Here is a 27,677-nt window from a genome sequence, read left to right as displayed (position 1 = left end):
ATCAATCAATTATTATACCAACTTATCTTGTGCTAAAATCAATCTCAATCAGCTTAATCAACTTATCAACTTGGCTATAATGCCCATTCCCATCAATTGCTCAATTACACTTATCAATTGTGCATTTTCATCAATTGTACATTTTCACTTACTCACTTGTACGATATCAATCATCAAGTATTTTCCTTGTGATCTATTAAGAGATCAATCGTATCACACTCTATCCAATCATTCTCTTAAGGGGGCATATCGTCTTTATCATAAGCCTTATCAAGATATCCTAGGGCAGATATAATCACTTGTGCAATATAAATCATCAAGTATTTTCCTTGTGATCTATTAAGAGATCAATCATATCACACTCTATCCAATCAATCTCTTAAGGAGACATATCGTATTTATCATAATACTTATCAGGATATCCTAGGGCAGAATAAGTTAATCATTTTTTCTATAAAACGTGACAAACTGCACTATCTCAAAGTGGGGCAACATGTATCATTTTTTCTATAAAACGTGACAAACTGCACTATCTCAAAGTGGGGCAACATGTATGCACATATAAATTTGCTAAATATTTTCCTCATATACTTCCTCTAATTAAAATCTTTTCAGATATCATTTTATCTAAAATCAGTTCACTTATAATCTTTTCACAAATCCATTTTTAAATCCTACCACTTTATAAACTCCACCTATTCTACCACATACTCTTGTTTTATATCCCTTTTACTTCCACCAATTGCATTCACTCACCAAATGTAGGATAAACAATTAATTTCAATCTAATCCTTCTATCCCACATTCGTCCCTACATTGTGGTTACCAATTAAGATGCTTATAAATCTACTTCCCCTCTCATTTCTAGGTCTTTGAAACTCTCTAGCTATGTATGCTTTTCACTAGCTTGTTTCATTCATCATATTATTGTGAAGATTCAAATATAGTTTGATCTTTTAAATCATCCATCCTTTTATAGTTTATTGTGTGTTGTGTTTCTAAAAGCACCAAAACGTTAAATACAAGATCTTGTAGATAGGAGAGTGATGGAGTGAGCTTCCATTTTAAATGCATTTGGTTGATAGTTTAGTATTTGTTTTATCTTTGACTAAGTTGTTATGATGTTCAAGCTAATTGATCTTCAGACTTGTTTCTTGATTTACATCCACATACATGTATGTACGGTCCCCTTACATCCATAAAAATAGCCTCAAAAAATCTCATTCCTAAAACGGATCCTCCCCTACTCGTGTCCCAAATACTTGGTAGGACATAGATAAAAAGTGTTACCTCCTTAGAACCATATTCAAAACTCTCTTTCACATGATTTTGCAACATTGATCCTCTATCTTCCTACTGTATATTGGATAACGCACTCATGAATGAGTTGCTAGTCTTTCATGGACTATGGATGTAACAATGATGCATTTGGATTACGTATGTAGGGTTTTGCAAGCTTCTAATAGAGAGGGAGTTGTGAAGAAAGGCAAGAGAACACAAGAGAAACTGATAGAACACCAAAAGAGATCATCTGGAGTGAAAGATGTGTTAAAAAAGAGAGAAGAGGGAAAGAATCAGTCATTTTGGAATTAGTTTTTGACATTTTTACTAGCATGTCAAGATGACAGGTGGAAAGTATTTTGTAACAAAATAAACATGGGAAGCTAGCACCATGCAATGACATTTACCCTATTCACTAGTGTCTAGACAAAGTGTGCTCAAAAAAGGTGGGAGTCAAGAGAAACACAAGGTTGTAGAAAAACTAATACAAAAAGTAGTTGTCGAAAAGGAATCTGAGCATCTCAGGAGGGAAGAAAGTTGATGCAAGGGTTGAAATGAGCCTACACAAATGCTGAAGGAAGGGATACTAAAGTGGATAGAAAAGTTAAAGGTGAAATTGCAAGGGTACTCAATTTTCAACACCACACTTTCTATGAGTCTTTGTGCGAAAATGTTGCATGTTACAATGTGATGATGCCCCTGTGTAACTAGCCCATGATGCCACCATTTATAAGTTGTTCACTCTAAGTGAAGAATGGCAAATTTAATGGCTTCTTCTATTGTAATGGATCTAAGATAAAGATAGGTATCTATTTTTTGTATCCATGCCCATGCAATGGCATTCCTTAAACCATCAAAACTAATGAGTAGTCTCTTAAAACTTTGCTGCAAATTTGTGTTGGGTTGTCTATTTTCTCCTCTTGAGATATTTCTTGATCTAGCATTATGATATTCGAAATAGAAATTATCTTCTAAAGTCTGGATAAAGTTTTGAGTATGCTTCTATGCATGCATCAAAATCATTTGCTGCCCTATTTGGTTCTTGTTCTTCTTCAAACTACCAATCTCTAGGTAAGAATGTTGATTGTGTTACTCTAGGTGGTGATCTCAATGGAGTTCTATTGTTATTTTTAAAATAGTTTAAATCAACATCTCTTATATTGGTTTGTGTAGGCCTAAGAGAACTGATTGTATAATTCATATTTTGAAGTGTTTCGAGAAGCAATTGTGTTGTTCATTATTGTTGCTGCTTACAAGTCTTCCATTCATTATCTTGATTCACCTCACGATCACCTATTTTATTATTTCCCCTACCTTTGATTTGGTTCTAGTTGCCTCTTGTTTTTTCACTTCCTTTTTTTTTGGCTCAATTGCATAAACTACATTTTAGATCTGCCGGCTAGCAGGACTACTGCTTTGATACCACTTGAAATGCCCCTTTCTAGAACATTTCTAAATTTTTCCCTAGTTATGCCAACTTGGAATAATAATTGCAGTATATTTATAAGAATAAATTTATCTACAATGATGAAATTTTATTTTAATATTCAACTTTATGTTTCTATGAACAATTATGAAAATAGAACTTATCTTGGTTTTCTGCTCTAGTCCTCCTTCAAACTGTGAAGGTTTCCTCTTGTAAGTTTACTTTGGAAGTGCTTTCAGTTCAACCTGAATCAGGAGTATGCATCCCTAACTCCGCTATGGAAAGATTAAGTGTTTTCTATCCCTAACTTGCTAAGAAAATTTAAGGGGTTTCATCCTTAAATCTCATAATCTACCTTGGAGGTCAAGATTTGACTTTTCATCGAAATCTTGATATTGAGAAAGAAAGGTTTTCATCCTTATATCCCTTCATTCTTCCTTGAGGGTTTGTCTACTCATTTGAAAGTCACTTCCTATTTTCCAAATCGACAATAGATAATTGATGATTGATGATCAACTGATTTATTGCTTCATAGCTGAATTCTTCTTGTTCTTGAATCTAAGATGAATTGATGATTTTTATGATCCCTTCCAAGTAAAAGCCCAACTTTATACCTTATTGGTGAATGATTCACCACCTTTCACCTTCACTGCCCTCGAAAGTTTTGCAATCCTTCATTTAAACACTTCCAATAGTCTTTTAGTTTAATTTGAAGTATGTCCTTTTAGCATCTTATTAAAGCATGTGGCTTCGGTCTGACATTAATTGTAATCTAGATCAATATATACATGTGTATATATACATATATACCAGTATATACATGTGTATATACATGTGTATATATACATTAATTGTAATTCTGCATTTGATCGATATAGTTGAACCGATGAACACATATATATTATCTGAGATTACATCTCGGTCATGATCGAAACTTATTATGATTCCTTTGATTTAAAGATCACTATCGATCTATATTATATCAAGCTGCATATGAATTGAGTTCATAATGATCAGTTATACATGGTTAAGATTAGTGTTAAGTCTAATTACATTGGGTATGATAAACTAACACCGAACTAGTATGATGGTTAAGACATACCCATTCACCCTTACACCCCTCCATGTGATATGTATACTTGATTTGCCCGACATAACAAGGCATCGAAATCAATTAATGCAAGCACATCAAAGGATCGTGAGCATCTTAAGTTCAAGAACATCTTTGTTATCTCTGTTGTTTCTGTTAAGAGTAAAGGATCTCTGATAGATAAACAATTACAAATATTTGAGTATAAATTCTGAATCAAATAAGCAGAATAAATTTACTTATCTTTCACTGTGTTTGCAGCAGGTTCTTAAGTTCTTCCTTCTTCAACACTACTTTACTAGATCACTGTAAGACAAATGTTGTGAATAATAATAGCAATGACATAATAATGTGAATATGATTCTGTAGGTACTTGTATGCTTGTTGTTATATGTTCACTGTAGATGAATGATTACACATATATATCACAATGGGCAGGCATGAATCCGAAGAGTCGTAGCCCAAAGGCCACGTAGGGACATGCCTCTTCGGAGACATGTTCAACTAATACGCAACTGTTCATTGTTTGTTTACTCGATAACACATGATAACAACAATATTATTAATAGCATCAAGATACGGGTTGGAGACCCGACACAGGAGATAATACTTGACGCGGGTTATAAAGGACCCCGACTATAACATCTGTCGAGGGTAGTAAGAAGCCCGTCATAAATCTCAGTCACGGGTAATATGAAGCCCGACAGTGATATCTGTCGCGGGTAATATGAAACCCGTCAGTAAAGTCTGTCATAAGTAATATGAATCTCGACCACTTAGGTTGGTCAAACATAATGCATGTTGACTGTCAAAATTTCATATACATAACAGAGATGTATGTATACGTATATGTATGCATACATCAGTATGAATACATGTACGTATATATATGTCTCTGTAATGTATATCAGATAGTGATGCATAGATACATCTCTGTAATGTAAGACAGATATCAGAGTCAGTACACAAATTGCTTATATCTCTGAAATGTAATTACAAATAATAACATCATAGAAGATTCAAATTTACTTCTCCTGACGCTAAACATCAACAGTTTATGTACTAACATATACAGATTCTGGAGCAAATCGAATTCATTGACATCAATGTTCAAACCTGCAATCAAAGTTGTGAATCAGTTTACATGGTATCAGAGCCAAGTTGACGAGAGATCTCATTTAGTTTAAGAGATCAGATTTCACATTAAGTTGCAGTCACTTATTATTCTTCAAAGATGACAAACATGTTAAGATTTGAACACCACTTTACAAGTTCAATGGATATGTGAATAGACTAAGAAAACCAAATGCTATATGATATAGATGAAAGTTTGGTTTGTCTGGAAGTACATTTCTCGTGATTGGCTACAACAAAGAAAGGTGTTCATTCTGAATTATGCTGCTTTGGACTATGAAGAAAGTCAATTGTTTTGATTTATACTGTATTAGATTTGGAATTTTTTGAAGAACTATCAAACATATCAAAATTTTAATTCTTTAATATCTGCATATATTCTGGAACCTTTATATTCCAATGGACTATCAACAGTACATATTGTATGTTGCCTACAAATGTGAAGCTATTAAATCCATGGAGATGTGGTGGCACTATATTCGTGGGAAAATATGTAGATGTGATATCATGGATACTCAATAATCAGGAAATATAATCAACACTAAAAGATCTGACTTCAACCTGTCATTCGCAGTCAGAAATTGTCTTGCAATACATCATTGATAGCTATCTATACACAGAGACTTGTACTTTATCAGCAATTGAATACAGAGTCCGAGTCTAAAATCACTGTAGAAGTTTGACAGCTATATCGAATAATTTTGTATTTCCAATGATGAGAAGTGTTATATATTTAGTGCTACTAGTGCATAAAAGTTCTTGTTTTTAAGTATATTCAAGGGATAGTTAAGAGACATTCATCCTGCGTTTGAATATATCTTTTGGCAGTACTTCCAATTTCATACGGCAAGAATCTAGGCAGAGATAATATAGCTGATAGAAGTTTCTATCACATGCTCTGTATTATGGTTGTGTTGACATTTACTGAGGACCATCATGACGTGTTGTCAAGTTTTGCAACCGTCTTTTCTTTTGCCTTCTACTGTGCACAGAATAGAGGAATAACTAATTATCTAGTCGAAGTTGGATAGAATGGGATTTCAGGAATTTTGATACTGATTGAAATGTCAAGAAATGCCATCATAGTTGCCTATATACTGGCCTGTATGCTTACATCAGAGATGGTAGGATTCATCTTAACTTTTGTGGAAAGTTGAAGCTACATCCTAAAGAGTCTAAGCATTATAAAGTGTGACTACTTTGTGTTGAAGTTGAACATTACGAGAAGATATGAGTTTCCTGTAAGGCTCTGATGAATTTCCAAACATATGATAGTGTTGAACACATCTTCCACTCATTGCATGATATTCTTAATTTGGAAGGTCGAATAGACCCTTATATTAGTCAATGCCAAATACAATAGAATAATGTATAATCTATGGAAGTTAAGTGAATCAGAGGATTGGCACCTAAATGATGCTTTTGGGATAAAATGTCTAAGGTTACAAATTCACATGAAACTTTTGGACATTGATAATGATGCCTAGGTGAGAGACACTCTAGTAGTAGTAGAGAATGATGGTTCATCCATCATGAATCAATGGACAAAATTCAAACCAAATTGAATTCTTGGAGCAAGATATGTTCCATAAGAGGAGCAGCTAGAGGACCGGCTTCAATGACTTCTAAGGAACTTGGTAATATTGGCTCAGAGGGAGTGGACCGTGATGCTACCACCTAAGTCATGATAGATGCATACTCTCTGAGCTTGAGATTCCTCTTATTAGGGAGCAACCAAAGGATCTATTTTAATTGACTATCAAGGATTATATTGATTCAGAGGGAGAAGATCATGTCTAGATGACTTCTCTATTGACCAGGAAACTATAGCAATCAAGAAGTAGATATACAATACATGATTGTGAAATTCTTCATGTTTTGCTTGGAACCAGCAAGATAGCAAAGAAAATAATCTTACTAGAGTCTTGTGACCCAGCTCTAGACTAGCTTTATGATGTGCTAACATAAGAGATAATTATTCATACCCTTGAATAATGTTCATTAGTTCATGCTATAACATTGGGATGACAAATCTTGTCTGCTTCTATGATTAACATTTCCCTTTGATATAGTTTAGTTTTATCAATTTTTTGAAATGTCTTCAAAATGGAGCAAGAAGCATAAGAAATTGCATTCAAGGGAAAGAAAACTTAATACTTCAAGTTATGAAGCTGAATTTAAGATGGAAATCAGATTTAGAGGGAGTTTGATAATCTATTAAAGGAAACCATGGACAAGAAGGTCAAGAGGTTGATGCATGTACTTGGAGCTTCAAATAGAAGCCACGTTATCATGAATGTTTGGTGTCACTAAGCCTGGGGATAAATCCAAAGCTTATTACATTCACTCATGATACTACAGAATCAGACAAGTAAATTTGTGTATGAAAAATAACTGCCATGAAAAATGTGTGATCAAAATAGAAGGAGTTGTTAGAAGACCTGCCAAGTGGATCTTTGATGACTTTGATCATAGTGATTCATGGAAGTAGACTGTGAAGATGGTTTCTAGATAAGGTACATTATCACTAAAGAACAAGTGGCTGATATTCTCACCAAGTCTCCTACCAAAAAAAATTTGTGCATTTTGAGACTAGTTTGGAAATTGTGGAGAATGAAGCTAAAGACTAGATAGAGAAATGTGGCATATCATCTAAGACTAGATGATAAAGTGATATGTTGATTCTAATTCTTTATCCTGATGAGCTTCTGGTTACAGGAGAAGACCATCTCATTAATCAATATAAGAAAGAATTAACTTCTGAATTTGACATGAAGGACTTAGGGATTCTTCATTACTTCTTTGGATTGGAAGTTCGTCAGAAGTCTAAGAATATCTTTCTCCATCAAAAGAAGTACACTCTCAATACTCTGAAAATATTTGGAATGTGGAATTGTCGACCTAAGTCAACAACTATGGAAATCAACTTACACAAGCTAAAGGAAGCAAGTGTTGAGTCTAGACTAGTTGATCCCACTTTATACAGACAGATAATTGGATCTCTGATGTATCTTGTGAATACTTGACCTAATATCTGCTATGCTGTGAACACATTAAGTCAGTTTATGTGTGAACATCGTAAAATTCATCTTGTTGCCTTGAAGCATATATTAAGGTACCTTCAAAGCACTATTGGGTATGAATTTAAATATGAGAATACCAGCTTGGAGTTACATGGATGTACTGATTTTGATTGGGCCGGAAGGGTAAAAGACCAAAAGAGCACATCAAGATATTGTTTCAGCTTAGGATCAGCTATGATCTTATGGATCTACAGGAAGCAAGCTTTAGTTGCTCAAAGTTCTACTGAGGCAGAGTATATTGCAGCAGCAATGGGAGCAAGAGAAGCGGTGTGGCTTCGAAAATTACTTTCTAGCTTATTCTATGAGCCTCTGAAACCTACCACTATGCACTGTGATAACCAAAGTTGTATCAAGTTATCCGTGAATCCAATATTTCATGATAGATCCAAGCATATAGAAATTCTTTACCACTACGTAAGAAACATGGTGGAAAGAAGAGCTATTCAGTTGGAATAGATTAATACAAGTGACCAAACAGCTGACATTCTCACCAAAGATCTTCCTAAAGTGAAGGTTGATCATTTCAAAAAAAAACTTGGTATGGTTGAAATGTAAGCTTATGAGATTGAGTCTCAACTTTTTAATTTGTATTATTTTTAAAGATGTTTAAACTCTTTTGTCATGTGTGACTCTATGACTTATGGTCCTACCCTATGTACATTATTAAAAGGTGACAATCTTTTATAATGAAATGTTGACTCTAATATTATAAGCTGACAACTTTATAATTATAAGATTACTATCATGATGAATATCATGTGACTTGATATTCATGGACAAGTCATGATAGTTAAAAGAACATGTTGATAGATAGCATGTGACGTGATATCTATAGAAGATCAGTATGTTCAATTTTATCATGGTGGATATTATGTGACATAATATCTATGGATATACCATGATCTCTTATGGTAGATATCATGAGACTTGATATTTGTGTACACACCGTAACTGGAAAGAATATCCTAAGACTTGATTTTCTTAAGTATATCACTATGGTGATATCACTTTTCAAATAAGGAGAACTTATATGGATGCACTTTGTCTTCCGTAGCTAAGAGGAAGTGTTAAAGCATGTAGCTTCAGTCTGACATTAACAGTAATTTAGATCAATATATACATATGTATATGTATACCAATATGATGTACATATTGTTTTATATATATATATATATATATATATATATATATATATATATATATATATATATATATATATGTTCATCGATTCAACTGTATCGATCAAATGTAGAATTTCACATATTGCCAATATACATTTGATCGATACAGTTGAATCGATATTGCCAATATACATTTGATCGATACAATTGAATCGATATTGCCAATATACATTTGATCGATACAGTTGAATCGATGAACATATATATATATATATATATAATCTAAGATTACATCTCAGTCATGATTGAAACTTATTCTAATTCCTTTGATTTAAAGATCATTATCGATCTATATTATATCGGGCTGCATATGAATTGAGTTCATAATGATCGATTATACATGGTTAAGACTTGTGTTAAGTCTAATTAAATCAGGTATGATAAACTAACACTGAACCAGTATGATGGTGAATGTTCATGTCTCCATTCAGAGACATGCCCATTCACCCTCACACCCCTCCATGTGATACATATACTTGATCCACCCAACATAACAAGGCATTGAAATCAATTAATACAAGCACATCAAAGGATCGTGAGCATCTCAAGTTTAAGAACATCTTTGTTATCTCTATTATTTTTGTACTAACATATACAAATTCTGGAGCAAATCAAATTCATTGACATCAGTGTTCAAACCTGCAATCAAAGTTGTGAATCAGTCAGCCTCTTAATGAAATCTAGTAAGAAACTTTACACATCTCAGTGCCATCTTCGTTTAAATTGCCAAGGATATAAATTTAATTAGCTTCAATTTTGTATTACATTACAGTTGTGATCTTATATTACATTAAGACTATGATCTGATATTTGACGGGGGCATGACAAGATTACTGTCGTAGGTAAATATTGTGTAGCCGACGAGTCCCTTCGGGAAGGTTCTCGTTATGTAGCCGACATATCCCTTTGGGAAGGTTCTTGTTATGTAGCCAACGGACCCCTTCAAGAAGGTTCTTCGGAAAGTATTTATACACCCTTCGGGATCATTGTAATCATCATCATAAGCATAATGTAATATCTTTGGCATATGCGAATAATAGGAGTTCTCTTTTTTCTATCTATTGTCTGTGTGCATTAATTTCTTTATCCCAGTACAGTAAACATTTGGAGCCATTGTCGGGGAACGCATGATGCCAAAGGGAAGAGTAGACATAGGCAGTTGTCAGAAAGAGTGTGGAATCGGAAGAAAATGACAAAAATAATGTGTTCAATGCAGTTTTGTGTGGATTTCGGAGTGCTAATTTGGTCTTGGCGGCGACCCTGCCCTGTATTGCAACAGGGAGCGCGCCCGGGGCGCTGCCCCTCGACCTCGCTAGGAGCGATGCCCCCTAGACCCCCAATCGATGCGGATATCAGTCGTGGGAAGTGTGACCAGTTGATGAGACCTGAAGCTGCTAGGGGCGTGGAGTGTCTGTGTACCAGAGGCACGAAGCTGCTAGGGGCGTGGAGTGTCTGTGTACCAGAGGCACTTGGAGTAGGTGTTGGACATGAGGTTGTCTTGGTGGAGGCATAGAGAGCTCGGGAGGAGCTGATCATCCAGTTGGAGGCAATACAACGACACTTGACTTAAGGTACCCAGGAGTTGGAAACAAAGAAAGCAGCACGGGTGGCTATCAAGGTCAGCTAAGGAGACAGTATTGTGTTAGCAGAGGCTGCAGATCAACGTGGTTTGGAGACCAGTTTGGTGCAGGCACAAGACAAATGTGAAAGTGATGTGGCAGAAACAGATTTATCTTGTTGTAATTAGTCAATTAATATATTTTGTTTGTTAATTGTCTCAAATATTTTGTAATTGTCGTCTAGAGACGACTTTTTCTTTTGGTGGGGATGATGTCGTAGGTAAATATTGTGTAGCCAATGGGTCCCTTCGGGAAGGTTCTTGCTATGTAGCCGCTAGGTCCCTTCGGGAAGGTTCTTGTTATGTAGCCAACGAACCCCTTCGGAAAGGTTCTTCGGAAAGTATTTATACACCCTTCGGGATCATTGTAATCATCATCATAAGCATAATGTAATATCTTTGGCATATGCGAATAATAGAAGGAGTTATGTTCTTTCTATCTATTGTTTGTGTGCATTAATTTCTTTATCCCAGTAGGGTAAACAATTACCTGCCAAAATTCACCAAATCATAAGAACACCTAGTGAAATATCAAGGTAGCATTTCATAAATAGTGTAATTATAGTTGTCAATTGTCAAATGAACAAAGCCCTTCTCAAAACAATAACTAGTGTGTATCACTAGCGAGAATCTACAATTTTTAGGAAAATCAGACATCACGAACAAGAACCATCTACAAAATTGCTGAAAAGGTGGTTTCAAGGGACAATTGCACTGCTGATGGGCACAAAACGGAGCAGGGGACCAACAACACTACGTATGGTATGGCAATAATTGTTATAACCACTGCTGGCAATGGTGGCACAAGTGACGCACAACTAAGCACCACAAAAACAATACCTACATGATATAGCACAATTTTAAAATTAATAAATTGTACAGTGTTGTCTGGTACAACCATATGATTGAAATGAAGAAAGCATACCACAAGTTCCCCAGCACCAATCCTTAACAAATTTATATGGACTTACTCAACAACAATGGCAAGATCCATTTGGTTTGAAAAACACAAAAGCAAATTCTATGTCAAATTCAATGATCAAATCCTTATTTGCTACCAATCTTCCCAATCTCTGATTTCAATGAAAAGGAAGTCAATTTTAACATTTTCAAGTCTTTTGGATGCTGTGGTGCACTCAAATTTCTTCAGTCAAGCTCACCTACAATTAAAACCATAAGAAACCTCTGCAAGATCTGATATAATTGTCGGGAATTAGTGTTCACATAAGTGCTGAAATTAGATTTATATTGTAGTACGTTAAAAAAGGTCAGTTTTGATAATGACTAATGTAGCTATTCTACATGTCAATGTAACCAGTTATTATATAAGATGTTAAAACAACTCATTATATTCAGATAAGAGGTTTAGGAGATTTTCTATAATATAGGATATGAAATCCTCCATATATGTAATGTATTTGATATGAAATATAGTAGCCAGTATAATTTTGTATGAAAAAATAATTATGATCAATCCAAATTTCTAAAAGAGTATCAAAGCAACAAAAAAAAATTGAGCCTGATATTTAGTGATGATGACAGAATATTGGCATTGTGTTTCTCTCACAATATTTTTGTGCACAATGATTTTCTCAATATTTGTACTTGTTTTTTGATATCTTCACAATCATAACACACACCCGATTTGTAGTGCCAATAGGAAACTCGCCTCTCTTTCTTGTGTGTGGAATCTGCAAGGTAGTGTTGATGTGACTTTTGCTCTGCTACAACATGCAGAATCAAATACTTTGTATTTTGAGATGAAACACCAAATGTCCAACTCTCTTTTGCATAAGGATGCTCATATGCTAAACAATACATCTAGACTGTATGATCAAATGAGGCAACCTCAAGATTCCCTCTTAATTGTGGATTTTCACTTAGTTTAATGATGTGACATGCTGGTTAACATAAAGGGACTTGCGCAATTCATTCAATGGATACCAACTCAACTTTAACTTCTTCCATCACTTCTAACTAAACAAAATACAAAGAGATAAAGGTTTAGAACTTTTATTCTAACTCTAAGAATGCAAGACGATGTTGGCAATGGAATGAGCCTCTGACCAATCCTTGTTTTGCCATGTCAACTAGGCATAGGAGGATGCTATCTTTAACAGATGTGGGAATGGTTTTCACATTTGTCAATGTTCACCCAAATGCCCTATGAAGGCACAATCTAAATGAACATCTCCAAGAAGTTGAACACTTGCAATTAAGACCCAAACTAACCTTGCACTGTTCCTTAGAATCACATCTCCAAAAAGTTGAACACTTGCAATTAAGACCCAGACTAACCTTGCACTGTTACTTTCAATCAGCAAGTAACAAAAGGTATGGAAACTAACTACAATGATCAACATTCAACAATATCTTCCATTCAACTACTTCTACATCTTCTCAACATGAAATGAAATTCTAATTTAAGTGAGAGATGCAAAGAACAATGCAATACTTTAAAATACTTTCAATCAGCAAGTACCAAAAGGTATGGAAACTAACTCCAATGATCAACATTCAACAATATCTTCCATTCAACTACTTCTACATCTTCTCAACATGAAATGAAATTCTAATTTAAGTGAGAGATGCAAAGAACAATGCAATACTTTAAAATGATCATAAATATCCACCATGAAGACCAACAATGAATAAAGAACAACTTTGGTAGTACCTTGGGAACAATTCTCCAACATAACTCCCCTATAAATGGTGTGAGCAAGCTTTTATATTGGGGGCTCAATTACAATGAATGGCCAAAATTAATCCACATAAGCCCTAATCAGGGTTTCCATTACCATACCTACAAATATTAAATGTCCACCCAATTATGATTAAGCACCACCATGTGGACCAATTAGAAACACATTGCTTTCTAAGGATCAATGAGAAAATAGAATAAGCCTAACAACCAAATAAGGTGTACCAACATGGGCCAATGAAAACATTAGAATATTTTGTGGGTCATTGAGAAGATGGGTTATGTAGAAATTTGTTGACAAAACCACCATTTAATGGACCAATAAGATGATGTCACTTCTATTTGCACCAAGGCATCTCTAAGAATGTTATTTTTCTTTATATGTTTTCTCTCTTTTGATAGATTCAACGAATATAGACACAATATGGTGAATTTCTTCCTTTAGGACCTTTGGCACACTATCATTGGTCAAGGATATGGCTGCCACCTCAGCATGCTCACCCTATAAACTTGATAAATACCCCCCTTTGATGATGGAAGATCATTGTTAATCATTCAATTATGATGGCTCATATTCTTAATTGCTTCATCTTCATGAAATTATGATGGCTCATACTCTTAATTGCTTCATCTTCATGAACAATCTTCCTTAAATGAGTTTCTTGCTCTTCCCCTTGGATATCTTAGTCTTTCTCTTGCTTTGATTTTCTAAGTTGCTCCAACGACTGGGTTTTAGTTCAACCCTCCTAGCACTATTTTTTGTGGATAAATCTACAAATGATCTTTGCTCAAGCACTCCTAGTGTCAATTCATGTTGATGTGAATTTTGTTCCACTACAACATGCAAAATCGAAAACTTAGTATTTTGAGATGAAACACCAAATATCCAACTCTCTCTTATTTAAGGATACTCGTATGCCAAACAATATATCGAGATTGTATGATCAAATTAGACAACCTCAGGGGTTCTTTTTAATTGTGGACTTTCACTTACTTATAATGATGTGATAAGTTAGTTATCATATAGGGGCTTACGCTATTAACTCAATGGATACTAAGATGACTTTAACTTCTTCAATCACTTTCCAACTCAACATGTGAAGAGATGAGGGTTCAAGAATTCCATTCTAAATCTAAGAATAAAAGATAGTCTTGATGCCTCTAGCCAATCCTTACTTCGCCGTGTCAACTAGGCATAGGAGGGTGCTATCATCTACAGATGCACAAATAGTTTTCACACTGTCAATGATCATCCAAATACCCTATGAAGGTGCAGTCTAAATAAACATCTCCAATAGAAGTTAAGCACTTGCAATTCAGGCCAAGATCAATTGTTGTGCAGTTTTCATATCATCCCCCCATTGCAAATGGGCGCCCCCTTATTTTGCTAGTAGGTTTAGGTAGTAAAGAGAGTCAACAATTTGAGATACAAGGGGTCTTCTTTGGCTAAAAGTTTGAAAATTCAGCTAAGTTTGAAAGTAGGAAACCATGATAGAAATTAAGCTAGGGGGAGGTAAATTTGCTTAAGTATGGATTAGAGATGAGACTCATTTTAGTTTCCATCAATCTGAGATGAGACTCCTTTTGGTTGCCATTAACTGGAGATAAGATTTCTTTTGATTCCCATCAATTGGAAATGAAAATCTTTTGGTTCCCATCAACTTGAGAAGAGGTTATTTTCGGTCCCCATCAATTTCCTTCCCATCTCAACTTATAGATGGAGGAAGCACCATCTCATCTCATGATTGAATAAAAATGAAAGAGATAAGGCATGAGCATGGGGACTAAAATTTGAATTTAACGTTAGAAGAAAAACAATTTAACAAAATTAGGCCTTGCATTGAGCTTTGGATTAAATATTTAATAATGTTAAGCAAGGGGGGGTCGATTTTGAAGGCATTAATTGGGATGGAAACTAATTCCAAATTAAGATAACAACCAAATTTGCCTCGATTTTCCAAATATGAGAATATATTTTAAGATGAGATTAAATTTACCTCCTGTTTGCAAAATATTTCTCCTTCACTTCACTTGTAAAGATTTTTCTCTTGGTAACATACAACTTTTCACACTTAGTCATTTTTTCAACTCAAGGGCAAGCGGATTTATACAAATACTACATTCAAGTATAGGTTACATTTTTATATTTTAAGTTAGATTTGAAAAAAGCCAAGATGTTTGAGATAGGTTTCATCTGCATAGGAGTTAAAATGTGCATATTCAAGATTTTGGAGGTTTTGAAAAAATTCTAGACTTAACCAAATTTCAAGATTCAACATCCCGTCAACAGTGCTATCTCCCAAAACCTATCCTGGCTTTTTGAGGTCAAATTGAAGTTGGAACAAGAATTTTCTAATGATTTTAAGTTTCTAACACATTTCCTCACAAATCACTTGGTTTCAATTCTATATTCCTCACAGACTTAGCTCAACACTCGCTAACAGCCTAAACAAACATTATTTTCCAGTAAGCCAAAATTGCTCGAACTCACTCTTGGACTTGGAAATTGCTACCACCTAAGACCACTTAAGAATACCAAAGACATGTTTACAAGAGAAAAATCTTTAAAAGGGAAGTCAAGAAGATGATGAAGAAGAATATCAATAAATTTTGAATCCATTAGTTGAACTTCAAAAAATGATAGTTGAAATTGATATTATGATTTAATTTTAATTTTTTGAATATTTGAAGTTGAACTTGAAGTATATGATTTAATGCTAATCTTAACTCATGCTTCTAGGCTTAAGTCAAGAAAATGAAGAAGAGGAATATCGATAAATTTTAATCCATTAGTTGAACTTCAAACAATGATACTTGAAATTGACATTACGATTTAATTTTTATGTGTTGAATATTTGGTGTTGAACTTGAAGTATATGATTTTATTCTCATATATATATTGCCCTAGGAGAAAGGAGGACAATAGAACGAGGAGACAAGTTTATAGGATGGGGGGACAAAGGGGCCTTAATTTGAGGACGACGAGGAGATGGTAGCGAGGGACAGGTGGGGTTGTATATACTATGCATATCGTACTTAAAATACTAGTTATGAAAAGTTGTATTACAATATAACATGTAAAGATGTAAAAGAGTAAATACTTGAACATTGCATTGAAATGAAACATCGAACATTGAACATAAATAGTCAAATCAAAAAATAGTCAACACCAAGACCTCCCCCTATCCTAGTCAATAAATTTTCAATCCATTAGTTGAACTTCAAACAATACACCACCCTGGGGGAAGGAGGGACAACAAAACGGGGGGAGAAGTTTCTAGGATGGGAGAACAAAGGGGCCTTAACTTGGGCACGACGAGGTCGGGGACAAGTGGGGTTGTATATACTATTTATATGGTACTTAAAATGCTAATTATGAAAAGATGTAAAAGTGTAAATACTTGAACATTGCATTGAATTGAAACATCAAACATTGAATAAAAATAGTCAATCAGCAAATAGTCAACATCAGAACCTCCCCCTGTCCTCAGCAAAGGTGGCAAAATCTAGTGGCATTGCCACGTGCAACGGGATGGAGTCCTTACGTGCAACGGGATGGAGTCCTTGCCCTGAGTCTCTAGTGCATCCCAGCCTTCGAGATGTGGGGCAAAAGGAGAGTGGGACGTGTCTCCATGTTGCTATGATTTATATATAATTTTTTACATTTTTTTTACTAACAAACCCAAACCCCTTTTCAAAATTCGTCGCACCGACAAACTGGTCCCTCGTACCCGAACTTGGAACCAAACAAATGTTGATGTATAGCATCAATTGAAGTAATATTAAAGACTTGAAATCATGATTTATATGAACTCTATTTTTACTAGTGAAAATATATACATATATACCTATATATAGATATATATATACACAAACATATATATGATTACATATATATATATATACACACACACATTTTAATTGTTCACAAAATAACTTCATCATTATCGGGTTGATGTCTTGAAGAGACTATTGCTATCGGGACTTTATATTCATTTGTTTTGTCGCCGATAGCAAATGAAACAGATTACGTGGAAACTAACAATTACATTTGTTAATGTGAGAAACTGACAATTACATTTGTTAATGTGGGATGAGTCATGCCCACAGAGAGGCATGACCCTACGTGGCCTTTGGCCACATAGAGTCATGTCTCTACGGGGACATAACTCTTTGTCTTAACATATATATGTGTCGAGCAGTCGTTGGGATCAAAATCAATACAAGGCATACACAGTCCCAGCGATTGCTCTCCCTGCAGGTTAATATAATCAAGATCACCAATCCTCCATTGGTGTTCAAGTTACGAAGATCACATTACACAGATTTTCATTCAAAGAAGAAGATCTACATCATTCATTCATTGTCATCAGTCTAAGATAACGAGTAAGGTAATCTGTATTTGTGCAACTCTGATATAATAGTTTCTGTCTATCAGAGATCCTTACATTTAACATGGTATCAAAGTCATCCTGATAGGCAAATCTATTATTCAAAATGAAAACTAAAATCTCAAATTTACCAATATACAAACTTTTATCCTCAAATTCAAAATGGTTAATCACGTAAAATTAGAGGATAGACTTGAGGGAGCATCAAACTTTTCATCATGGAAAATTCGAGTCATGATAGTACTAAGAGAAATGAAATTAGAAGAGTACAGAATCAATCAAATTTATTCCTGACATGAACCAGATAAAACAACATGGAAAAGACACAACAACAATGCCATGAATATTATTATAGACTCGATGAAGGATCATATTCTTCCTTCTATATTGAGTCTTAAAACTTCTTTTGAGATGTTCTCCATTATAAAGAATACTTTCAAAATTAATAACACAAGGAAATTGCTAACATTGAAGCAAGATCTACTATATGTCAAGATGAATAATGGTGAAACTATTACGTCCTATTTCCTAAGAATCTCAGAATTAAAAGATCAACTTACGACCATTGGAAATGAAGTAGATGAAAAAGGATTTAGCATTATAGCCCTAAAAGGACTACCATTGTCTTGAGAGACATTTATTTGTGGACTAAGTTCTCAACCACATCTTCCTAAGTTTGAACTACTCAAAAACGAATGCGTTCAAGAAGAGTCAAGATTAATTACGAGAGGTGTAATGGGCACCCTGGAAATGCCCAAGAACTAAACCAATTGCTGAAAGTGATTTAAATGTCTTTGCATAGGTTTCAATCCACACAACATGAGCAAGAAGGAATTTATGCAAATTGAAGACTGAACTGCTACTGAAATAATATTAGTTCTCGCAATGATAAAATCAAGTACATAGCAATGTATTCCAAAGGCCAAACCCCAAGGGAATGACGTCTAGAATGTTACAAGAGAGGATGAATGTCCTCTAATACCAAGAAAGATATGTGACTCACACATCCAAGCTCTTATCAAATGCAATTCACAAGCATCTGATGCTAAACAATGACTCTCCTACCTCTATTTATACTTTTCTTACACCCTTCTAGAAGGAAATCAAATATTAATTAATTGCAAGTACTAGAAGCTTCCCCCTTCCAATAATTAATGCACTCTCTAGAAACTCCTCCCTTGCAATACAATAATTAATTGTGCTTCTAGAAAATTAAATTACTAGAGGCTTCCCCCTTTCCAATAATTAATACACACTCTAGAAGCTTCTCCCTTGTAATACAATAATTAATTATATTAATTAAATATAAAGTCACCTTTTAATTTTTAATTTATTTAATGACTTTATAAAAAATTAATTTAACTACTAAAGTGGGGACATTACAGTCCACCCTCCTTGAAATTGCTTGTCCTCAAGCAATTCAACAGCACAATGAACTCCAACCTCCACCTAGATCCCAATTGAAGTAGTATGTAACATCCCTATGGACATTAAACCAACTGCAAACCAGCATCATCAGGACCAACCATATGTCATGCAGCCTAGCACCCAAAACTTGTGCTAATGATGTAGAAAATCTTTGTAACCTTTTCTTCTTTGTATCCACCCACATAATATATATTGGACTGGAATCGCCATCATCACCAACATGTATTAAGAAGATGTAACAACAAGTGAACCATATGCACTCATGCTAGCTGTATCAATAATAGGTGTATCCGCATCGAAATATGTGGGCATAGGAACAACACTAACTGCTGCAACAGAAAAGTAAATTGAATTTGTAATTGAAGAAAACTCATAGTCAACATGTGCGTCATCATTAGAACACACATCAACCACTGCATGCATACTGCTAAACTCCTCATCGGATGTTTCAACGAACACAGAAGTGGCTATTGATATGACAACATCCTCGCATTCTCCTAATCCCACTATTGTTGCATCACCATCCCCTGACAAAGCTTCATATGTGAACTCCTGACTCTGCACACATGTCTCAACACCAGATTGCGAATCAATAATACTAGAGTGTAAACCAACATCTACTGACTCTACTGAAATGCCCACAGCACCAACATCATAGTTGGGTGACTCTATAGTTGTCTCGATCCCACCCGAGGAATCAACTACCTCCTACACTAAAGCAACATACAAATCTTCAATATTGATGCCCATCTGTCTAGCCATAAGCTGCAACATCATATCCATTCGCTTATTCTACTCCTATAATGTATCCAGTAACTTGAACATTACATTTTCCTGATACATTTTATCAAACACTTTTCTCTCTATTTGGCTATTCCAAATTCCCTATAAGACCTCAATAGGATGGCAGGACTTATAGCTCTGATACCACTGTAATGGGCTCTAATACCATTGTAATGGGCAGCTCTGATACCACTGTAATGGGCACCCTAGAAATGCCCAAGAACTAAACCAATTGCTGAAAACGATTTAAATGTCTTTGCATAGGTTTCAATCCACACAACATGAGCAAGAAGGAATTTATGCAAATTGATGACTGAACCGCTGCTGAAATAATATTAGTTCTCACAATGATAAAATCAAGTACATAGCAATGTATTCCAAAGGCCAAACCCCAAGGGAATGACGTCTAGAATGTTACAAGAGAGGATGAACGTCCTCTAATGCCAAAAAAGATATGCGACTCACACATCCATGCTCTTATCAAATGCAATTCACAATCATCCGATGCTAAACAATGACTCTACCACCTCTATTTATACTTTTCCTACACCCTTCTAGAAGGAAATCAAATATTAATTAATTGCAAGTACTAGAAGCTTCCCCCTTCCAATAATTAATGCACTCTCTAAAAACTCCTCCCTTGCAATACAATAATTAATTGTGCTTCTAGAAAATTAAATTACTAAAGGCTTCCCCCTTTCCAATAATTAATACACACTCCAGAAGCTTCTCCCTTGTAATAAAGTAATTAATTTAATTAATTAAATATAAAGTCACCTTTTAATTTTTAATTTATTAATGACTTTATAAGAAATTAATTTAACTGCTAAAGTGGGGACATTACAAAAGGAATTATTTCAAATCAAGAGGGAGAATTTCAAGCTCTTCAAGCTAGTACCAATAATAAGGGAAAAAAAAAAGGGAATTCATCAAGACAATAAGGACCTCAACAAATCATACAGGAAAAGAGATTGGTCCAAAATACAGTGCTTTCAAATGTGACAAATTCGGTCACACTCATAACTTCTATCTAGAGCGGGAGAAAATTCAAGCAGCCCTAGCAGAAGTTAAGTATGAAAAGGATGAAAATTTTGCATTTTAAGTTATTTAACAAGGAGATAAAGTGGAACGAGAATCTCATAGTGAGGAATCAGAGGGAAAGTGATACATTTCTAAAGTTTGAATACATACGTGACATATGCAATGTTGTACTCAGATAAATCAGTTATCTATAAATTCAGTTTTTAAATCAGAGATATCGTATATCAAGATTGATGAGCAAACAATAGATATTCTTACGGAACCTCCTGCCAATGTTAAATTGGACTATTTCAGAGGTAAACTTGATATGATCAAATTGTAACTTTTGAAGAGTGAACTTAAGTTTCAATTATATGTGTGTTTATGCTTCTAAGTTGAATAGTTGCATCAGATATGTAATGAAAGATGGCGATCTTTCAAAGACATATAGATTTAGACGGTAATCTTTGTAAGGTGACGATCTTGCAAATGATAGGCTTATTATTATGACTTTTTTTTCTGGATATGCCGGAAATCATTGATAACAAATGCATTATGATTACTCTAGATATTGTTTCGGACAATTAGAGATCATAACATATGTTATGATAGTGTTCATAACATGGTGATTAAAATTATTTGACAAGTCACTATTTCAGAGTGTTAAAGTCAGATAATGTGTCGTGTACAAATACTCTATATTCTGTTACTTCTTAAAGAGTTTATTGCTTCTCCCTTGCTAAGAGGGAGTGTTGATGTATAGCATCAGTTGAAGTAATATTAAATACTTGAAATCATGATTTATATGAACTTTGTTTTTACTGGTGGAAATTTATACGCACATATATGAATATATATATATATATATATATATATATATATATATAGATTGTTCACAAAATAACTTCATCATTATTGGGCTCATGTTTTGAAGAGACTATTACTATCGGGGCTTTATATTCATCTGTTCTGCCGCCGATAGCAAATGAAACAGATTACATGAAACTAACAATTACATTTGTTAATGTGAGAAACTAACAATTACATTTGTTAATGTGGGAACTGATGATTTGTCATGGCCACGTAGAGGCATGACCCTACGTGGCCAAAGTCTACGGGGACATGACTCTCTGTCTTAATATATATATATGTGCCATGCAGTCGTTGGGATCAAAATCAATACAAGGCATACACAGTCCCAGCAACTGCTCTCCCTGCAGTTTAATATAATCAAGATCACAGATCTTCCATTGGTGTTCAAGTTTGAAGATCATATTACACAGACTGTCATTCAAAGAAGAAGATCTGCATCATTCATTCAACGTCATCAGTCTGAGATCACAAGTAAGGTAATCTGTATTTGTGCAAGTCTGATATAATAGTTTCTCTCTATCAGAGATCCTTATATTTAACAACAAATATATATCCTAGTTTATTACCATCTTATCAAGTTCCAGGTTTCCAAAATAGGCTGATCTCATTCTATTTCCTAAGTGAAGAATTACACCTCTAACTACATTGGTTCTTGTTTCATTTTCGATTTCAAGAATTTACAGCAAAGTATAAGGTGATCCCGAAAAGGGACATTACAAAGCCAATGTCTACCCCTGACACAAATTTCCTCCAATGAGGAGTAGATGGTTGAGTTGACAGTTTTCATTTCTTTTTTGAGCTAGTATTTCATACACAAGCTGCAGGACAAGCATAAGTTCAGAAAATTGATTGGATTGACAATCCTGTTCTATCCTGCTTTTTCTATTCTAGGTTGATGATTATGATTTAGAAATTAAAAAAATTGTTGCTGTCACTTTGTAAGGTTAAAGACAGGAGTGGTTTCTTTATGGGTTTCCTTTCAACCCCATCATTCATATTCTTCTTTTTCCTTTATTTATCAGTAGGAACAGCCTGACAGTATAAATACAGATTATATCAAAACATTAAAAAAATTAGTCTGTTTATAATTCTGGAGAGGTTTAGGGCTTCAAAGACGATGCTGTTACCTAACTATATTGTGTAACATGATCTTCAAGAAAGGGACTTCAAATCCTTGGCCTCGAAATTCCTCTATCATGCAACAATTGTTGGAAGGATGCAGTGGCAATAGAGAAGAAGAAAAATAATATATCTTCACTTGGTAAACAGGAGACACAGACAGAAAAATATAGAGTTGAAAAACAGAATTATTTCTTATGACACCGCACCACTTGTGGAACTCATCAGTTTGTCTTGGAAATGTAATTATCATGCTTTCAAATATGTTGACCTTGTTTGGGAAGCTAGAGGCTTGTCATGCGCTGTGAAAATTCAAAACTGTCAAATACTGAAGCCCTTAAATCTCTCTTCGGAGAGTGCAATACTCTCAATGCATGTCCAGGAAGACAAGAAAACTCACCTTTCAGAAACAAAGGGCTAGTTGTGTGCTAGTATTAGGAAAACTCATGGAAGTGTCCATCCAAGTTAACCCTCCCAGTGCAATGAAATGTACCATAACTCCAGTAGCAAAGCTCAAGCGTAATGATTGTGAACTACACTAGGCTTGAGCCTGACCAGTGTATACAAATCTTGAGGATGTATTTCAAGCTTACTTCACATGGCACTAAAACAGCCCACCAGCTCACCCAATATTTACTAAGAAAAGAATATAAAATGTCTATCTTTCTGGAACTATTAGTCCACGTGGCGTTAAGGCAACCCAACCTACCAACCAAAATGCAATAAGAAAACATAAATCTCACTTTGAAAACATTTGAGATAGATACAGCATATTCCACTTTCTCAAAACTCTAAACCACTTCGCGACAGTTTCAAATGGACATAAACCCTACAACTCAAACCCCATCCCTTTTGTGCTAAATTCTCCATTGATAAAACATTATCCAGTATTCGAATTCGCCAGACAAAGTGAGTGTGTTCCAGTAGTAAGGAAATACTCAGATATGAATTCGCAAATTATAAGTGAAGTTTCGAAACCCTAGACGGAATGGTACTTTCCGAGGCTAGACACATACTCAAATTGAAAAGTAATGAAATGGGTGTTGAAGATTCATACCGCAATTTTGTGGGTAGGAGGAAAAGTGAGCCAATACTGAGGGGGAAGTTCGGTGCCGAATATTTCAGCCGTGCCAGAGGTAAGCTGTAGGCGCAGGGGTGCATCCAAACTCACTTCAATCCTCAGCTCGCTTTCTTTGGACAGAGTAAATGTTTTTATGGCTGGAGCACCTGACAAAGTCGACATGCTTTGTACCTGTGTTTTAAGTGTTATGCATGTGCTTGTATGAAAACTACGTACATCAAAACCAGAATCGATAAGAACAGGGAATGTGGACAATTATGCCATTGGGAAGCAAATTCAGTGTAACAAAATGAGAAAACGATCAAACTCAACGTATGTATTATATGCGAGGAAGTGAGCTAGGGCAGGGGCTGCTCTGCATACAAAATAGCCTGCATTCAGACACGTTGTTACCGTTCCAACTTCCTACCCGGTAAAGAAATTTCAAATATAGTTATAAATATATATTTATCTATATATATAATAATATTTATTAGGAGTATAGATTATTTTTATTTTTTCCTTGCTGTGGAAATTCTGCCAATCAGAGTCGTCCGCCATGTGCATACGGAGTCCTACTGTTTATGTGCTGCCCTATATTTCATATTCTGCTCTTGAATTCAGTTACATCATTACATTGATGAAAACAAAACAACCAAAAAATTAATTAATTAAGTGAAGAAGATTTATACTCAGCACGAGTGTCATTTAGGTGCTTACAATATGGATTTTGTCACTATGGTAGATATTTATGAACAAGTGTCTATTCAGGTCAGGTTGGAAGTAAGTTGATATTATTTAAGATACATCTATTATTAGTATTTGTAATCACTTTTAATGAAGTTATTAGTAAAAATCATTTTAACCAATTATATTTTTTTATAGAAAATTGTTAAATATTTAAGTTATTAATTGTTCAATATTATTAATTGTTTAATATTATTTTTCTACTTTTCTATTGGCTAATTAGTTCAGGGTCTTATACACAGAGTTCACCAAGCCATAATGTCACTCACAATTTCTTAGGCATTTTTTTCGGATACATTACAACAAGATGTAAACATAACCAAAATTAATTGTTAAAATAAATAAATTAGACTATAAGATTAATGGTTAAAAAAATACAAATATAAACATAAGCAATTCCATTTTTTAGCACACTTTAAAACAATGATTAATAGTTAAAAAGCAATAAATTGGACTATATGATTAATGGTTAGAAAAAGAAATTTCTTTCTTTAATCTAAAATATTATATTTTATAATTTATCTATATGTTAAATTTTTCTTGCAATTAATTGATATATTTTATACAATATTATTTCTCTACAAGAATATATTTATTGTATATTATAATTTTTTAATATATTATTTACATTATTTGAAATAATATTTATTAAGATTTTTAAATTATATATTTAAAAATTATATTAATTGAATTAATTGAATTGAATATATATAGTTTTAATTAAATTATATTATTGGGCAAATATTAGCCACTCCGTGGCACTTGTTATTATTATTATTATAATGATATAGTCTTTTGAGCAAATGTTTATTAGTACTTGTCGGTAGGTTAAGTGCTATTGCATCACATTATGAATTAGTAATCTTAACTAGTGATTAAATGAATTCTTTTCCACCAATTAAAATTGATTATATTTTTATATTTTGTTATAAATTTCATGTTTGGTAAATATAGATACAAGTTTTTAACTTTTTAATTTCAACAAATTAATTTTCTATTATTTGATTGGATGAATTCATTAAACTCTTGGAAAGATTGTAAAGCATGATATTTTTTAAGAATTATTCTAGTCCATATCCCATGATTATCGCCATGTTTGTAGAAGCATTGTTATTAATTCCTATCTTTTCTCTATCGTCTATCTTATTAGAAAATCTTATTTTATTTACTTATTTATTTACTTACACAAGTTCTCATTTATGGAGACTGTGAATTTCAACAGAAAAAAAAATTTACTATTTTAAGATAGATTTTGGAGTTGCATGGCTTTATTCATTTCAAAATAAGTAAGTGTTAAACTTTGATGAGAGTTCTTCATGGGTAAACATTGAATCTTTAGAAATTTTGATCTTGGATATTGAATCAAATTACTATCAAAATATATAATTGTGTAATCTCATATATTAATAAAAGGTAAATGAAAATGTGCTCTCATGAAATTAACTTTTTTACTCATTATTGAAAACATATTCAATGGAGTGTTCATATGAGTGAGAATGTGATTCATGGAAGTGCACAAAAAATAAAACTAAGTTAAAATAATATATATTCTTTTTAGTTTATAATTCAATTTATTTATTCTATATCATATTAAATAATCTAAATTAAATTGTAAAGCTAATATCAATGCAATCACTTTGTAAATATAATAAAATATAAATAAATTTATTGAGTTTATTAAAATTACAATAAGTTGGTAAACAGATTTGTCACTGTAAAAATGGTCCAATGGAGTGTATGTGGCAAACTATTCACAATAGTTGGATAGGCCCTTGATATGTGGCCTTCTTCCGCGTTTAGAGGGGCAGCTACCTCGTATGATATAATTTTGAGGTTTTTCAAGTAAAGATGAAATCAAACTTTAAAAGATAAATAGAAATCCATTGATGACAAATGCACCACATGACTCCAAAGCTTTCCTATACTAACTTAAAACCACTAATAACAACAACCAAGATCTATGCTTGAGAACTATTACTAGCACAATGCTGATTCAAAGATTCATAAACATCTGCACAATACCGTGAGAATGCTCACTGCAAAAAGAATCAACATCTGTAACAATTTAGATTCAGAAAAGAGAACTCAAATTGCACATTCCTTTATTTTCTTGCACCAAGAACCTGAGAGGAATTTTTGATTACAAAGAGAAAATTTGTACACACTTTCCAAATATTATCTTTTGATCAAAATTTTAGCATATTGTTCCCTTTTTCTAAAGTCTAAAAAGTCCCTTTACAAAGCTAAGATGATTCTTTATATAAACATGGAGGTTAAGAACTACTCCTCTGTGGTTAATAACTACTTCCCAAATACATGATTTGGGTGAGGTTAATTAACCTCTACAGTATTAACCTATATGACCTAAAACTTAGACTTTAGACATGTACATCGAATAGTGACCCTATGTTCATCAAGTCTCCAATTTGTGTCTATATTTGCCAAATGCGCTTTCCCTACGTGATTAACATTTATTGAGAGGTTGATCCATGCAGAGACACACATACCAATACCACTGAACTCTAATATTTTCATCTTTCACCATAGAATTATTTGTTTATGTCCTGTACGTACTTAAAGAGTCTGCGGTGGTAGTCACCATAGGCTTGGAGAGGATATGTGTGTGTCATGATACATTTTCCCCTAACATCTAATTGATTTGAAAATTCTATATAATGACATTCATGCTCATTGTCTCTATACTTAGTTGAGGCATTTAGTCAAACACTTGGGGAGAACAGG

General features: G+C 33.9%; 1 protein-coding gene across 3 annotated transcripts in view; it reads right to left on the bottom strand.

Moving 5' to 3' along the window:
* Positions 1-24,640, bottom strand: part of CLPS3 (CLP-similar protein 3) — a 99,189-nt gene extending 74,549 nt beyond the window's left edge. For 2 of the 3 annotated variants that reach the window (XM_089821629.1, XM_089821639.1), the window contains exon 1: positions 24,186-24,640. In XM_089821629.1, coding sequence (XP_089677755.1) covers positions 24,186-24,371 — 186 coding nt within the window. In that variant the 5' untranslated portion in view covers positions 24,372-24,640. Of the gene's footprint in view, positions 1-23,528; positions 23,549-24,185 lie in introns of those variants that run through there. The other variant, XM_089821648.1, reaches the window with a different exon arrangement.
* Between the last annotated feature and the right edge of the window lie 3,037 nt (positions 24,641-27,677).

Source organism: Cupressus sempervirens, chromosome 1 (assembly GCF_028749045.1).
Source record: "Cupressus sempervirens isolate cs-2001-9-10 chromosome 1, ASM2874904v1, whole genome shotgun sequence".
NCBI classification, from domain to species: Eukaryota; Viridiplantae; Streptophyta; class Pinopsida; order Cupressales; family Cupressaceae; genus Cupressus; species Cupressus sempervirens.
This window is presented reverse-complemented; position numbering and strand designations above follow the sequence as displayed.